The following is a 16,529-nucleotide window of genomic DNA, read 5'->3' as shown; positions in this document are numbered from 1 at the left end:
GAACATTATATCTCCAAAGAGCCCTATATATATATATATATATATATATACACACATGAATGATATATATATATATATATATATATATATATATATATATATATACATGAAAAATATGATAATTATGATTCTACATAGATGTTTTATGACACATAAAAAATATTTTTATAAAAATAAAAATTATTCTGGACTACTGGTGCAAGTGGGAAAAGCAAAAAAAAAAAACACTATCACTTAACTATTTCAAAAGTGCTTTATGAATATGCTATGAAGTTTGTCTCACGGACAGCAAAACCCAGGATAAGAAATAATGAGTGTTTTCAGTCTCAGCGAACCAACAGTCATGCAAAAAGGAGGCCAAGGTGAGTATAAATAGCCAGTGTTTAGACAGGGATTTATCAGTAGGTCTCACAGAGGGACCCAGAAATAGAATCGTGAACAGATAGTAAACGTGTCTCTGCAAAATACCTCCCTTGTACACGTGATGACATGTACCACACGTCACGTATCAGCCAATAAAACAACTTAAACTCAAACCTAACTCCATACGGGTTTTTCATTTGGGTGAATTGTTCTCATTGTTTAAACCTATGCTCTAAGTTTAAAGTATAATTATTGCATGTCATTCAGAACATAGGTGTAGATAAGGGGGATGTTAGAGAAACCCAAACGTTCCTCACCTGTAGAGAGAAGGGTCCCGTTTGAGGATGTCCATATTGATGTGCTGCTCCATCAGACTGTAGAGGAGGATGGGTAATGAGGTGAAGCTGATATTGTACAGGGTCAAATATGCTGTGTCATACAGTGGCTGCAGAGGGACAAAAACAATTAAACCAGTTTGCTATTGTTGCTGTAAATCAACTGTTAAGTTCAGTGTAAGCACAGAAGAGAACGTTTTTTCTCTCAACTACATGCACTTTCATGTTCCAGGTGTCATTTTAAACATCTATTTGAAATGTAGTCTAATAGTGATGGACCTTTGAGATATTTTAAAAAAGGAATGCGTTTACCTGCTGAGAGAACCCACAGAAGAACTGATAGAGAAACTGAGGGAAGATGAAGCACACATTCTATGGAGAGAAAACAGAACCTCAGTACCTGATGAACTAAACCCTTTAGATGGTTTGTTAGTGTGTGTGTGTGTGTGTTTGAGAATTCTGTTTGCTAGCGCTGCATTAGAGTTGCATTTTCAACAAGATTGTTTAGTGGTTTAGTCCGAACTCCTGGGAAAAAGTAGCATCCACACATATTAAGCTACATTTTTTCTGTGTTTACAATCGCAGGCAATGTTGTTTGTGTTGTGTCAGCTAGCAATCAGCTATTTTGCTTGAGATTATCTTTTTTATTTTGTGCGTCTACACATTTTGTTTGTTTGAGTTCACCTTATAGAAGAAGTATTGGACCAGCTCAGCGATTCTGATGTAGTAGTAGTGCCCGTGAACCAGCAGCATCTTCTTCAGGTGTTTGAACTTGGTAATTGCATAGTCGCTGTTACGGGCCGCCTGACGCCCCTCTTTACCCATGATCCCTAGAGGCAGAATAACCAGTCAACAGGCATGTAAGATATTGCTGACATAGTTGTTGAACAGAAGTCTATAAGAGAATTACTTCCTGGAGAAGTAATAACTTCGAAAATGTTTTGCTTTTGTCTGCGAGCATGAAATCACCTATGCCCACGTGAGCTTCCAGAATCATGCTGACATCATTGGCTCCGTCACCGATGGCCAGCGTGATGGGGTGTTCTTTTGATGCTTTTATCAGTTTAACAATCTGAAAGAACAGTTTCCACAGGTCAAATCAGAACGGCTGAGAGATTAGATTATTAAGCAGGGTTTTTGGCTGTTTATGTGACTGAGGCAATGGGATAATATCCTATCTATCCTTTGTCATATGAAGAAAATATTGATTTTGCTTTTACACATGAATTGCATGGGATTTTGCTGTTCGTTTCACATCAATAACTGTCTTGTAATACTGTGAGTTCTCTCACTTCTTGACTTTACAGTCTCTGGTTTTCCCAGAAGCCCCAGAGAGTGACTGACAGGTTTAGTGTGCAGTAAATGAGAATGAGAAAGAGACCAGAGTCTCTTTTGATTGCACCATGTAACTCACAGGCTGAGAGATTACAATAAGAGAACGAGGACAACCTTGCTCTGGCAGGTGGCTGTGTTAGTGTAAGTCAGGTTTTATCACCATTGTGGGGACCAAATGTCCCCAAACAGACACCAAGACCTTAAATCACCCTTAGTCAATGGAACCCACAAGGAAAATGGCTTAATACACATGCCAAATAATGATTTAATGAAACATTTCAGATATCAGATTGCACAAAGAAATATGCCAATATGCATTCTAAAACGTAAGTTAATAGCTTAATAATATTAACCTTTAACCTTTACCTAAATGATACTGGAAATAATGAATATGATGTTAGAAATGATGTTAGAAAATGATCTGGTACCTACACTACCATTCAAAAGTTCGGGGTTAGTGAGATTTACTTATTTTGACAGAAATAAATACTTTTATTCAGCAAGGGTGCATTAAACGGAACAAAAGTGACCAGTTTTTATTCCAAAAAAAAAATCTATTTCAAATAATTTTTACAATTTTTGTACTTTGAAATGTTCTATTCATGAAAGAATCCTGGAAAAAAGTATCATGGTTTCAGTGGTTTCAAAGAAATGTTTCATATAAGAATATAAGAATGGTTTCTGAAGGATCACGTGACACTGACGACCGTAGTAATAGCTGCTGAAAATTCAGCTTTGCATCACAGGAATAAATTATACTTTAAAATATATTACAATAGAAAACAGTTTTTTTTTTATGTAATACTATTTCACAATAATATGTTTTACTGTATTTTTGATCAATTAAATACAGCCTTGGCGAGCATAAGAGACTTGTTTCAAAATAATTAAAAAATAAAATCTTACATCTTACCCCAATATTTTGAACAGTAGTGTATACTCTTTGAGACTAACATGCTGTAGTACCTGTGCTTTTTGTAAGGGTGCCATGCGACAGCAGAGAACAGCGCTGCAGTTCCTGCAGATTTCCAGGAAAATCTCCTTGTAGCTCCCTCCGTTGCTGGTTCCTTCCTGTGTTGGTTTCAGTACAGCTGACAGTGTTGCCCCATCGATTATCAGACCATAGTCTTGGTAATCATCTGAGAGCCTGTGGGACCGACACGTATGTGTGAAGGTGTCTGCGCGTGCAAGCATCTATGTGAGCATGTAAATGTATTCCACTGTACCCACCCTGAAAAAATGTCCCTGGTCATGCTGCCATGCTGTCTCAGGACAGTTCTGCTCAGATCAAACAAGACGTCATGGAGACTCTGCTCCTCTGTCCGCTTGGTTGTCAGTTCCAGGATCTGTGTATTGCGATGGAACAACTTGCTAGCATAGCACGTGGCTGCTGCTGTCTCCATTTTGTCCCCTGTGAGGACCCAAACCTTCATACCAGCCTTGTGCAGGGACTCAATGGTGTCAGCCGCTTTATCCTGCAGCCTGAAACATAAAATGATATCCAAGAACATTTCAAGAGCAGCTCATGTACACAATTAACACAATGTCTGTATAATGAGCCAAATTGGGTGCGTATTTACAAACGAACCTTAGCATGATTTGCCTTAAGTAATGACCAATTCAACCCTAACAAATGTTGACAATCGCCATATTACCTTTCTAATGTACGTTTATGGAAGTCCTGAGTGTTTGGATACTTTTAAATGGAATTTTAAAGAAATTTTCAGTTTGCAGAGTTTTTAATCATGTTGCTGTGTAATTTAATTATTTACACTACCGTTAAAAAGTTTGGGGGCAGTAATTTTTCAAGGAATCCTAAAATTATCACTGTAATCCTATGTATCACTGTTTCTGCAAAAATATAAAGCAGCAGAACAGTCATCTGTTGATAATAATAAGAAATGTTTCTTGAGCACCAAATCAGCATATTAGTATGATTTCTGAAGGATCACGTGACACTGATGACTGGAAAAAATACATTTCAAAAGGGGGTCTGAATACTTTCCGTACCCACTGTATATATATATATATATATATTTTTTTTTACCATATTACTTCAAAATATTACTGTTATAAATGTATTTTTGATCAAATAAATGCAGCCTTGGTGTGCATAAGAAATATCTTTCAAAAACGTATTAAAAAATCTTACTGACCTCAAACTTTTGAACTAGTGTAAAAACAAACAGCAGATAAAATTCTTTCCAATGTCACTATTTTTCAAGCTCACATAAAGATAATTGTAATACAATTCCTTTACCGTTTAATTGAAAAACTTGGCGGTGGAGTTTAACATTGGGTCAATTTTAAATAATTATTTTTACAAACAGATTAAGTTAATCTGTCATACTTTGACATAAATAGCAGCTCCCATCATATACAAAGTGACAATTACACAATTGTTGCTTTGACAGCCCAATTGCCTCCATTGTATAGTAGCAGCAGCAAGATTTGGCATAGTATATAGCAATCCTGTGTGCTTTATTCTTTGCGCAGTGCTGGAGTGAAAGTTAATGGACAGTGCTCTGCATGGCTCGATGGCGGGGAGGTCTTCTACCGCAGTGTGATGTCTCAGCCCACTTCACTCAGTAATTAAGCAGCCCAGTAGTCAGGATTCACAGTGCCACTGCTGCCGGATAATTAAGACTCCACCCCCCACTGCACCTCACTCACAGCCCAGCGACGCAGGAAGTGACATTCTCACAAAGACTCCCGGGAAGAAACCACAAGACCTTCTACTACACTACCTATTAAACATTCTAATAACATTAATTGCATTTCACTTAACATCATTCTATTGAAGCTAAACAAATTCCCCAAGTTAAGCAACATTCTAGTTGAGTCATAACATTCCTTCTGACTTCCCCAACATTCTATTTGGCTCCCTATTTTAAAATCTTGGCTTAAAGTTTACATGAAATCAGATTTTATGTTATATGCTTCCTTAAATACACTTTCCTGGCCTTATTGTGCATGATTAATGTACTTCATCTGAAAAAAAGCACTGTCTTCATAATAACATGCTCTGAAATGACTTTGCTTTGCAAATGATGTCACCTAGGCCAAGTGGGCCGGGAAAATAATGTAACCCAATTGCCAAATAGCCATTCAAGGCATCATATTAGGCTGCTGTTAGCGAATGCAGCCTTTCTAAAATCTTGGCAATAGTTAACACTAATTTAAGTAATTTAATGACAGGTTCAAGTTGGTAACACAAATTTGCTGTGTTGACCATCAGAAAGCTGCTTGGTTTGAAAGTGACTTCTGTGTGAGCTGTGCATTATACATTGCTACACTATTGGCAATAGACAATGGACCTTTTTGCCCACAAAATTTTGTCAATGTGACTGCACATTTACGGAGGTAAAATGGGTTGCCATGGCCATTTCATGTAAGCTAGAATGTTTCAGGGATTCTGTTTAAATAAAAAACAAACACATTACAAACAGTCAGCGTTGCCCCTTATCAAATTAGCTCCCTGTATATTTGAATATAACACATGATCTTGAGTGACGTCTTGGAGGCACAAACAGGCTGGTGCCTAGAGGGCACTGATTGCATCTAATCAACACTGCCTGACAAAATAAGTTCCCGTCCAGTAATCACTATTTGTTTGCTCTGTTATCTTCATTGAGGCGGTCAACATGGATTGATGTGTTTATTTATAACATTGGGGTGAATGGCCTCCATAAGTGCATAAGCCAAAACAGTAGTTCATCAGAACCGTGTCTGCTGGTTGCCGATTGATTCAAGAGGGGGTCTAATTATGTTAACTGCTCATTATCAGGACACTGGAGCCTAACGGATGGACTCTATTGATTGCCTATGCAATTAACGTTAACTCACACTGGTTCTGTCAGGGCCGTGGGTGCTCACGAGTGCTTCAAATGGACGCTGGACCTGCAACTCTTCCATCCAGTTGTTCGGCCGATCGGAACCTTGGCGTTCAGCCAGTTAACAATCTAATATTGCTAATGCACATCCATTCTCCATTTCACTTCAGGGAAATGCACCTTGCTTATTTAGGCAAATGCATAATGCACTTTATGGAAAACATAAGATCTTATTAACATGTCGATATTTTTACAGCAACATGCAACTTGGAAAGCAATATCGGACTTGCTCAGAAATGCATCGGATGTCATGGTTCCATATTTCGACACTATGGAGTTTTTGATGGCGTAGTGGGCAGGAGCGAGAGGGAATGAGGCCCTAATTCTTAGTACTGAAGGGTAATCTGCATATTCACAGATGAATGACTTTAAGTGATGCTACCATAACAAACAGCCTGAAAAAAATGAGCTTCTCCGATTCTCTACAGTGACTCCTGTTTAGCTACAAACTTGTAAATTGCTGGGAATATACTGTACAGTGGAGTCCAAAAATCTTAAGCTACAATGAAAATATGGGATTCAAAAACTAATTTAAACCTTAAAATAAACAGAACATTTTTAAAATGAAAAAAATTCCCTCTAAATTATTCACACGTAATTTTTTGCGGTCAACATGGATTGATGTGTTTATTTATAACATTGGGGTGAATGGCCTCCATAAGTGCATAAGCCAAAACAGTAGTTCATCAGAACCGTGTCTGCTGGTTGCCGATTGATTCAAGAGGGGGTCTAATTATGTTAACTGCTCATTATCAGGACACTGGAGCCTAACGGATGGACTCTATTGATTGCCTATGCAATTAACGTTAACTCACACTGGTTCTGTCAGGGCCGTGGGTGCTCACGAGTGCTTCAAATGGACGCTGGACCTGCAACTCTTCCATCCAGTTGTTCGGCCGATCGGAACCTTGGCGTTCAGCCAGTTAACAATCTAATATTGCTAATGCACATCCATTCTCCATTTCACTTCAGGGAAATGCACCTTGCTTATTTAGGCAAATGCATAATGCACTTTATGGAAAACATAAGATCTTATTAACATGTCGATATTTTTACAGCAACATGCAACTTGGAAAGCAATATCGGACTTGCTCAGAAATGCATCGGATGTCATGGTTCCATATTTCGACACTATGGAGTTTTTGATGGCGTAGTGGGCAGGAGCGAGAGGGAATGAGGCCCTAATTCTTAGTACTGAAGGGTAATCTGCATATTCACAGATGAATGACTTTAAGTGATGCTACCATAACAAACAGCCTGAAAAAAATGAGCTTCTCCGATTCTCTACAGTGACTCCTGTTTAGCTACAAACTTGTAAATTGCTGGGAATATACTGTACAGTGGAGTCCAAAAATCTTAAGCTACAATGAAAATATGGGATTCAAAAACTAATTTAAACCTTAAAATAAACAGAACATTTTTAAAATGAAAAAAATTCACTCTAAATTATTCACACGTAATTTGTTAAAAAAAAAAAAACTAAAATCATGCTGAACAACAATACTAAGAATTTTTTTCAATTAAAATTTTCTTCTCAAATTATTATTCACATAACATTTGTTAAAAAAACAATCTCAAATCATGCTGAAAAACAATAAGAATTTTTTCAATTACATTTTTCCTGTTTCCACTGGTGGTCTCAGACATTTTGATTTGCATTCTGGATTTGACTAGAGAAGACTGAACATGAAATTCCACTCCATCACTTCTGCAAAGTCCTCAACTTTGAAATCGTAAGTTTTATTCACTTCAGAAGAAGAATTTTCAGTCAATCAAACTAAGATGGTATTTGTGGTATTTGGTAACTGTTAATCAGGTTGACTGTGAGTCAGGAGGCAGTGATTCACCTATCTTCCACAGCCGTGGCTCCCAGCAGGATGAAATCCTTTTCAATGACATCATAAGCTTCAGCCAGTTTCTTGTCGCGCTCCCGCAGAGCTAGTTTAGCGCTGTTGAGGAGATGGCACGTTTCCTCATACTCCTCATGAGTCAGCTTCTTATAAGCCACACAAAGAGTCCGTAAGCCCTCCTACAGCGGAAAGATTTGAAACAAAAATGTCAGCTTAGCCTGCCAGGCCCCTTTATTTAATAAAAGAGCCAAAATTCAACTCCAGAATTTATTCTTTATCCTAAAAAACGCATTAATCTTGGATAGAACTAAATATATGTTTAACTCAGAATAAACATAACATAAAGGAAAGAATAATACCTGTGCTAAGAAAAGTGAAAATGCTGGCATTATTTACTCACCCTCGTATTGTTCCAAACCTGTGACTTTCTTTCTTCTGTGGTACAACAAATGGAGATATTTTAAAGAATGCTCCCGCTGCACTTTTCTATAGAATGAGTCATGTGGTGACCACAGGATGTCAAGCTCCACCATGGAATAAAAAAAGGTAATTGACTTAGTTTATATCTCATGATTGTGAGTTAACATCTCGCAATTCTGGAAAAAGTCAGAATTGTGAGATAAAAAGTTGTAATTACGTTTTCAAATTTCTTTTTATTCCATGGCAGAAACAGCCTTCCATATAAGCAACATAAAAATAGCCCATATGAATGTCAAATGTTTCTTTTTATGCAAACAAATTTTTCATAAGATTTCTTTGTCTTATTTTATATCCACTGGGCACTGTCTGCTTTTGTTGTATGCAGCGTGAACATTTTGCAAAATATCTCATTTTGTGTTCCATATAAAAAAGAAAGACATACTGGTTTAGAACGACATGGGGGTGAGTAAATAATGACACAATTATCGTTTGTTGTTTATCATTATCCCTTTGAAATGTAGATTATAAAATGACAAAAATGCTCCAGCAGAAAAATTCCCATTAACATTATTTATAAAACACTACTGATAGAACTGTCAGTTTTGGCTCCTTCAGACAGTCTTGAAAACAAAGAGACAATTTTGTCTGTCTCTACAGAAACCTTTTTCACTATGGCTACCAGAGTCATGAATCAGCACAGACGCCAATGCAACCAAACCCTTTTCTAAAGTGATGTCATTCCTGACCCAGATCTGTGAGTAACACAATGAAGTAACATAGAGCTGTGTTAATCTATGACATTAGATCCTTTCCTCATGTCTGGGACCATAATTATATTATTTTTCTGCAAGTGACTTCATATATTTGTCAAGTTTAAGATAATTATATTCATTAGATTATGAAGAGCAAAAAGTACAAATGACTTCTGGGTGCTACAGAGACATTAAACCAATAACGGTTGTTTATAACACTCATCCCTCTTATGAAAGCTAATGAGATCAGTGTTGGGCTGCAGTGTGAGAACACATAAATAGAAAAACAACAGATACATTGTCTTTGCTCTTTCTAGTTTTCTCTTTAATTTTCAGTGATGTTTAGGTACTTTCCTCTTTCAGCTCTCTTTGAGGATGACATTCATGCTAAAGAAAAGCTGCACAAGCAAACACATTTGAGAGGAGCTTTTTCCATCAAGATCTAGGAAGGTGCTTTTGTGGCTTATAAATAGCTCTGCTAAAATAAGAAAGAAGATGAAGATGTTTCCAATTTTTGCTCACCACAGCGTTGTGCTCTACTCGCGCTCTGACCTGCTCCACCTTCCCAGAAACCACCCGTGGGAAAACAGAAGAATCTGCACCTTTACAGAACAAATAGTACTCTCCTAGAACAAACAAACAATTATCAACACAAATAAAGTGTTAACAGCTATAATAAATAAATTGTACAACCACCAGCATGTCATGCTTTCAATACATTTATAATATGTAAAGCAATCTTTTTTATTCATTCATGCTTAAGGTCAACATGAAATCAAAACTAACCTATTTGTCTTTGAGATTTTATATTTTTTATCCTGTTCCCCTCTGAAATGTATCATAATACGATAGTAACACAAACACACACAAACGTTGTTTCATGTTGACTTTAAATTAGCACATTAGTTATACTGTCAGGCTCTCAATGTATTCAAGAATATCCTGTTGTCAGTTGTGTGTGACTGAATGTATTCAGGAATCATACAGATGTCTAAATCTTGCTCTCATTTGTATGCTAGTAGCACATTGACCCACTTGCATTAACTGGCCCCTTCATTTGGGCACACATGGTGACTCAGACACTTTCAGTGGAATGTGTAACAGTCACTTGCAGTTCCAGAATGAGTGTGCATGTGTGTGTTTACTCAGCAATGCTTTGAGGGCAAAATTATCCCCAGACGTTAGCTAAATCCCTTTGGGGATGTTCTCAGATGGGAAAATCATTCATAAATAAAGTGAATTATGGCTGCCAATCTCATAAATTGTATTACAATTATTACATGACATGCAGATTAATCAAATCAATTACAATTAATTGCACATATCAATATTTGCAGAGATCATTCAAAGACATTATATTGTGGCAAAATAATACATTGATTAGACATGACAAAATTGCCTTAAAAGTTTATATATTTGTTTTATATCCATTTCATTAAACATAACTCTCAATAAATAAATAAATAAATTGATTAATTCATTTGTAAAAAATGCAATTAACATACTAGTCAAGGGGCATGATTAACTGCTGTATTTTTTAGCACATTTTAAATACTTAATCACATAATTTAACATGTTAAACTGATATAATAAGCTTTCTTTAGGGCAAGAATTAATTATACATAATTATACATAATAATTATAATTAGATTTATATGTCCTCATTTAAATTGCCAAGTAAATATTTGTGTGTGTGTGTGTGTGTGTGTGTGTGTGTGTGCCTACTTAATTTTGGAGATAAATTTGTACCCAAAAGTCAGCTAAATCTGACAAAAATCTCCTTTTGGGGGATGTCCATATTTGTAAAAAGCAAAGTAAATATATAAAAATAAAGTAAATAAAGTTGTTGTTTTTTTTTGTAAAAATGCATAAAGTTTTCTTTTAGGGCAAGGTGTGGGTTAGGGTTAGGTATTTATAACTAACTCTATATAAAATCAATAGATGTCTATTTAATGTCTCCATTTAGATAGCTAAGTAAACGTTTGTTTGTTCATCCTACCTGAGCTCGATCTTACAATAACACTCATTCTCCTCCTCACTGAATCAAAGTTCAACACCTCCAACAGCTCAAATCTGGGAAGAATAAACACAAATGCACACAAAAAGACAACGTTGCAAGTCTTTAGATTTAAAAGGTTAATGGATCTACTATCTGCTACTGATTGGGTCCTTTGGGATACATCTCTATCACAGACAGACAGGCAGAATTTTCATTTGACTGCGCTCTGTGCTGACCCTCATGTTCTTGGCTGTAGGACAGTGTGTAGCTGCACTAATTATGGCTGGTCCTTGTCCTTCAAGGACACACACACACACACTCAGTCACTCATTCCATCTCACAAACACCGGTCCTTTTACAACATTCCCGAAAACAGAGGAACTTCACTGCTTCCCACAACATACACCGTATAACGACGTTACTTTAAAAAACACACAATTACATTAATATGACAACCTGCTGAGTAAATACACAGATGATTACAGATTAGGCTGAGCAAACTGTTCCTTTGCTGAGGTTTCTTTCTCACACAGCATGTGGCAAAATACATAGCATGACAAGAAAATTAAAGCTGCAGTCACCACAGGGGGTGTAAGCAGCCCTGCTAGTGGTGTGGTATGAAGCTAAATGCTTGTTTGTAAATTCTATGTGGATAAAATGTATATATATCTTCTATTAATTTTTTGCTTTTACATTATTCTATTTATTGTACTATTATTTAAAAAAAAAAAAAAAAATTATAAAAATCTTATTGACCCCAAACTAGTTTAGTGTATATCTTGCAGACTATGTTTACATAAATTCTAAAAATGTGTGCTTTAACTATTATCATTATTGTTGTTGTGCGGTTTTTGTTTTTTTTTATTAGATTTTTTCTTATTTTAAAAAGCATACACTGTAAAAAATAAGTGTAATTTTAACTGTAAAATTTTGTAAAAATGCTATGGAAAAATACTGTTAATAGGTTAACAGTAAGTTCCCGTACTATATACAGGGAAAAACAAAGAGTGAAAAATTTAAGGGGGTCTGAATACTTTCCGTACCCACTGTATATATATATATGTCTTCTATTCATTTTTCATTTTTTACTGTTATTCTGTTTATTTTATTATTATTTAAAAAAATACTATTAACAATTATTTTTTAAAAAACAACTATTTTATAGTAATTTTACCTTTATAATTTTTTTTTTATTAAAAATAATTATAAAATAATTTATGGTAATCATCTATATTTAACATATTAATACATGTAGTTAAAATTTTTTTTTTTTTAACTATACTATAAACATTTTTTAAAAGTGTAGCAAATAAAATTGTGGGTAAAACCACTTTCTCAGACTGATAGACCAGCTAACTGTACAAAAATGCTGCTAGTTTCCTGTTGGTCATTGAGCTCATGCTGTTTTCCAGATGGCTCACCTCTCCATCTCATCCTGTCTGTTAAGGATCTCCATGTGACTGTCCTTCAGACGGAGATAGGTGAAGCCCAACCTGAACAGGTGAGAGAAAGGGAAAGCAAACTTAGTTTGTTATTGTGATGAAGGGTTAGGGTTAGACATAACAGTATGTACAGCAAATTAGAAAATGGTGATAAAAAAGTTTGGACTGTTTTGGCAAAAAAATGAAATAAAAAATGTATAGGTGCATCTCAATAAATTAGAATGTCGTGGAGAAGTTCATTTATTTCAGTAATTCAACTCAAATTGTGAAACTCGTGTATTAAATAAATTCAATGCACACAGACTGAAGTAGTTTAAGTCTTTGGTTCTTTTAATTGTGATGATTTTGGCTCACATTTAACAAAAAACCACCAATTCACTATCTCAACAAATTAGAATATGGTGACATGCCAATCAGCTAATCAACTCAAAACACCTGCAAAGGTTTCCTGAGCCTTCAAAATGGGCTTCCATACCACCTCAGCAGTGCCACAAACTGATCACCTCCATGCCACGCCGAATTGAGGCAGTAATTAAAGCAAAAGGAGCCCCTACCAAGTATTGAGTACATGTACAGTAAATGAACATACTTTCCAGAAGGCCAACAATTCACTAAAAATGTTTTTTTTATTGGTCTTATGAAGTATTCTAACTTGTTGAGATAGTGAATTGGTGGGTTTTTGTTAAATGTGAGCCAAAATCATCACAATTAAAAAGAACCAAAGACTTCAACTACTTCAGTCTGTGTGCATTTAATTTATTTAATACACGAGTTTCACAATTTGAGTTGAATTACTGAAACAAATGAACTTTTCCACGACATTCTAATTTATTGAGATGCACCTGTATATAGTGAGAGTGTTATGCCATCCCAAACTATGACACAGTATGTCAAAACCTGGAGGCTAGAGTATAAATTATCGTGGGTCTGTGTGAGTGCATGTTTTCATGTGTGAGTGTATGTATGTACAGTATGTGTCTTGCCTTTTCATGCCCTCCACCAGTGCAACCTCATCTGGAGAGGAGGAGATGTAGAAGGAGGTGGATTTGCCCTGATAGATTCCTCTCTTAATGCCATCCACTGTCTCCTCTTCCTTCACCTGGACTGTGTGACAGAGGCACAGTGCACGGAAAAACAGCTCCTCTCGCTCCTGATGAGACACACATGTACACGTTTGCACTGAAATTCCGCACACAAAACTGATGCAGCTGTGAATTTGCTCCAATATGTTTACGCTTCCTTCTTAAAGCAAAAAGACTTTTTAAAACAGTAAAATATTAAATGTAATAATAGTATGTAATGGCATAAGACAATTCAAGCATCACACGTGCACACTATTTCCCTTTACTTAAGAGCGAGTCATCTCAGTGGAATAGAATCATTCATCTGGTTCCTCACACTCCAGAAGAAAGGAAGATAGAGAGACTAACAAAAAGAGATTAAGTGACAGAGACAGAGAGACAAAAGGACAAAGAGGGGCTATCTATGTCTAACTAAAAATGCAGTCAATACTCATGTATCCAGTAAATATTTGGATACATTTGATACAAGCAGGCATTAAAAATCTCAACAGTGAACTCTGATATTTCACTTTATTATGCACATGCACACAATATCATTCTTACAGAAACTATTTTGAATGGACAAACTGAGTTTATCCAAATTTTTGAACTGTTATTCATAAAAATCACATTCAAAAACACAACTGACGAGATTTGATGGGAAATTTAACAAGTTAACAAATTCTTTAATAGATGTTTTAGCTAATCTGTTCATTTAATGTGTCACGTTGCTCTAAGCTCATTTATCAGAGATAAAATTAGAATCCATCCATCATTCCACCCATCCACAGCTAAAATATTCATGCAAAAACTTGCCTTTGTGATGATATGATTTATCTGTGCAATGAAACATAACTCGCAGCTCATAATAACACGTTCATTCTCTCATTGACCAAAAGTTTTTATAGCTTCTTTTATCAAATGTATACTGTGGTCCAAAATGTATCTGGAGACTTAAGTCACACTTAATAATGATGAAATGTCATGGTATTAGACAAAAAACATGAATTTATCAATTATTTTGAATAAAGATGAGGGAACTTGAGGTGAACAGACTTCATACATCACAGATGTTTAAAAGAATAAAAAAAAAATAGAAAGGTCAACTTTGTTAGATGTGATATTTGGTTTATATATATATATATATATATAGCATTTTTAAGTATTTAAAATATTTACATTTTAAAATAAGTGTTTTCTATTTGAATATATTTTAAAATGTAATTTAATGTGATGGCAAAGCTGAATTTTCAGCATCATTACTCCAGTTTTCAGTGTCACTTGATTTCCTTCAGAAATCATTCAAATATGCTGATCTGCTGTTCAAGAAACATTTTATTATCAATGTTGTGCTGCTAAATAATTTTGTGAAAACTTTGATACATTTTTTTCTCAAAATCAAAAGGATTGTATTTATTTGAAATAGAAGCCTTTTGTAAGATTATAAAAGTATTTCCTGTCACTTTTGCTTGATGAATAAAATATTCACTGTGATTTTACAGCGGTTATTCACAAACAACAAACTCACCTTTCCATCTAGGCCTGGAGAGGAGTCGATCATATCCATTCCAGCAGCTCCAGGTAAGATCTGCCCGTTACAGATGGCATGTGGCACATAAACATGCCCATCCACACAACACTCCCTCAACTCCATGTTGTTTTCTGTCAAAGTGCCAGTCTTGTCTGTGAAGACATATTCCACCTGTGATGGAAAAAGAAGAGAGACAGTGAACCAATAATGACCCAGGGAGCAGTTTTGGAGTGGACTGAAAAGGTTTCCTACCTGTCCAAGTTCTTCATTAAGATCTGAGGTATTGACGAGCGGCCCCTCTCCGAGCTCCTCATCAAACATGTCATCGTCCCACAGGATGAAGTACGAGCCAAGGAACTTCTGCATCTCCACAGTTACATACATGGACACAGGAATGATGTAGTTGAACAGAACCATGAAGGCAAGGAAATCTGTGAATGCCCGGATTAACTGAAGAGATAAAATGCAGAGAATTAAATAGTGTGAGTTTGTGCAATTGTTTTTTATTTGATTGTGTTAATGATATGATAGCATAAAATATAGTTAGTATATACAATGTAGGTCAAAATTTGGAATAATTAAGATTTTTAATGTTTTTGAAAGATGTCTCTTATGCTCACTGAGGCTGCATTTATTTGATCAAAAGTACAGTAAAAAACTGTAATATTTTGAAATATTATTACCATTTCCATTTTAATATATTTTAAAACATTATTAATATTATTACTATAAAGTTATTATTCCTGTGATGCAAAGCTGAATTCACATTCAGTGTCACATAATTCTTCAGAAATCTAATATGTTGATTTGCTGCTCAAGAAACATATCTTTTTATGTATAAGTAGTATATAAATGTAGTACCAAATAAATAAATTTTAATTAAAACATTAATATAATAACATATTTAATAAAAACAAATATATAAATATTTAATAAAAAAAGTTCCCCTTCAGGAACTCGAGCTGCGTCGAAGTCGCTTTGGGAACGCCCTTGCGTGACCGCGTTCTGAAGCACGTGTCAAATCAGTCCAATGGAGTAGCGAGACGTCACGACGTAAGCACCAGAAAGTATAAAAGCGCATCCGGCAAAGCGCAAACCAGCTTCTGCTCTTCAGTAGTGCTCTGTGTATGTGTCTGTCTATTTACTGTTGTCTGTCCGCACAAGCATATATAAAAAACAATCATGAAAAAGTCTATGGCGAGCGAACGGCATTACAAACGCTGTGTTCCTCCCTGAACAATGATATCTGGCGGCGGGGGATACACACGATTTGTGTGTCGTTTGTTTGGGAGCGGAGCATGCACGGTCAGCTTTCGAGGAGCTGATTGTCATCACTGCGAGTTACTCTCGCTGCGTATGCTCCGCTCTCGCCTGGCTGTGTTTGATGAGAGCGGCCAGGCTCGCGATCCCGCTGGCAGCGGTCCCGCTGTTGCCGAGGCACGGCGTAGACTGTTGTCGTGGGGATCGCGGGTGGATTTGGCGGAGGGATCCGAGACGGGCTCGTCCTTTTCTCGGTCCTCACCCGCTAGATCCGCGGCTCTCTCTCAG

General features: G+C 36.1%; 1 protein-coding gene and 1 long non-coding RNA gene across 4 annotated transcripts in view; one reads left to right on the top strand and one right to left on the bottom strand.

Moving 5' to 3' along the window:
* Positions 1–16,529, bottom strand: part of LOC107692133 (probable phospholipid-transporting ATPase IH) — a 60,514-nt gene that overhangs the window by 12,688 nt on the left and 31,297 nt on the right. For all 3 annotated transcript variants that reach the window (XM_016491063.1, XM_016491061.1, XM_016491062.1), the window contains exons 12-24: positions 15,234–15,431; positions 14,979–15,152; positions 13,373–13,539; positions 12,369–12,440; positions 10,948–11,021; positions 9,471–9,574; positions 7,774–7,955; positions 3,264–3,515; positions 3,000–3,180; positions 1,668–1,770; positions 1,383–1,528; positions 1,011–1,070; positions 681–808 (exon numbers count right to left, since the gene is read on the bottom strand). In XM_016491063.1, coding sequence (XP_016346549.1) covers positions 681–808; positions 1,011–1,070; positions 1,383–1,528; positions 1,668–1,770; positions 3,000–3,180; positions 3,264–3,515; positions 7,774–7,955; positions 9,471–9,574; positions 10,948–11,021; positions 12,369–12,440; positions 13,373–13,539; positions 14,979–15,152; positions 15,234–15,431 — 1,841 coding nt within the window. The remainder of the gene's footprint in view (positions 1–680; positions 809–1,010; positions 1,071–1,382; positions 1,529–1,667; positions 1,771–2,999; positions 3,181–3,263; positions 3,516–7,773; positions 7,956–9,470; positions 9,575–10,947; positions 11,022–12,368; positions 12,441–13,372; positions 13,540–14,978; positions 15,153–15,233; positions 15,432–16,529) is intronic.
* Positions 12,378–15,202, top strand: LOC107692137 (uncharacterized). The gene is made up of 3 exons (XR_001634618.1): positions 12,378–12,448; positions 14,953–15,031; positions 15,122–15,202. It is a non-coding gene; the product is annotated as an uncharacterized LOC107692137 (long non-coding RNA).

Source organism: Sinocyclocheilus anshuiensis, unplaced genomic scaffold (assembly GCF_001515605.1).
Source record: "Sinocyclocheilus anshuiensis isolate Anshui unplaced genomic scaffold, SAMN03320099.WGS_v1.1 scaffold322, whole genome shotgun sequence".
Lineage (NCBI taxonomy): Eukaryota > Metazoa > Chordata > Actinopteri > Cypriniformes > Cyprinidae > Sinocyclocheilus > Sinocyclocheilus anshuiensis.
This window is presented reverse-complemented; position numbering and strand designations above follow the sequence as displayed.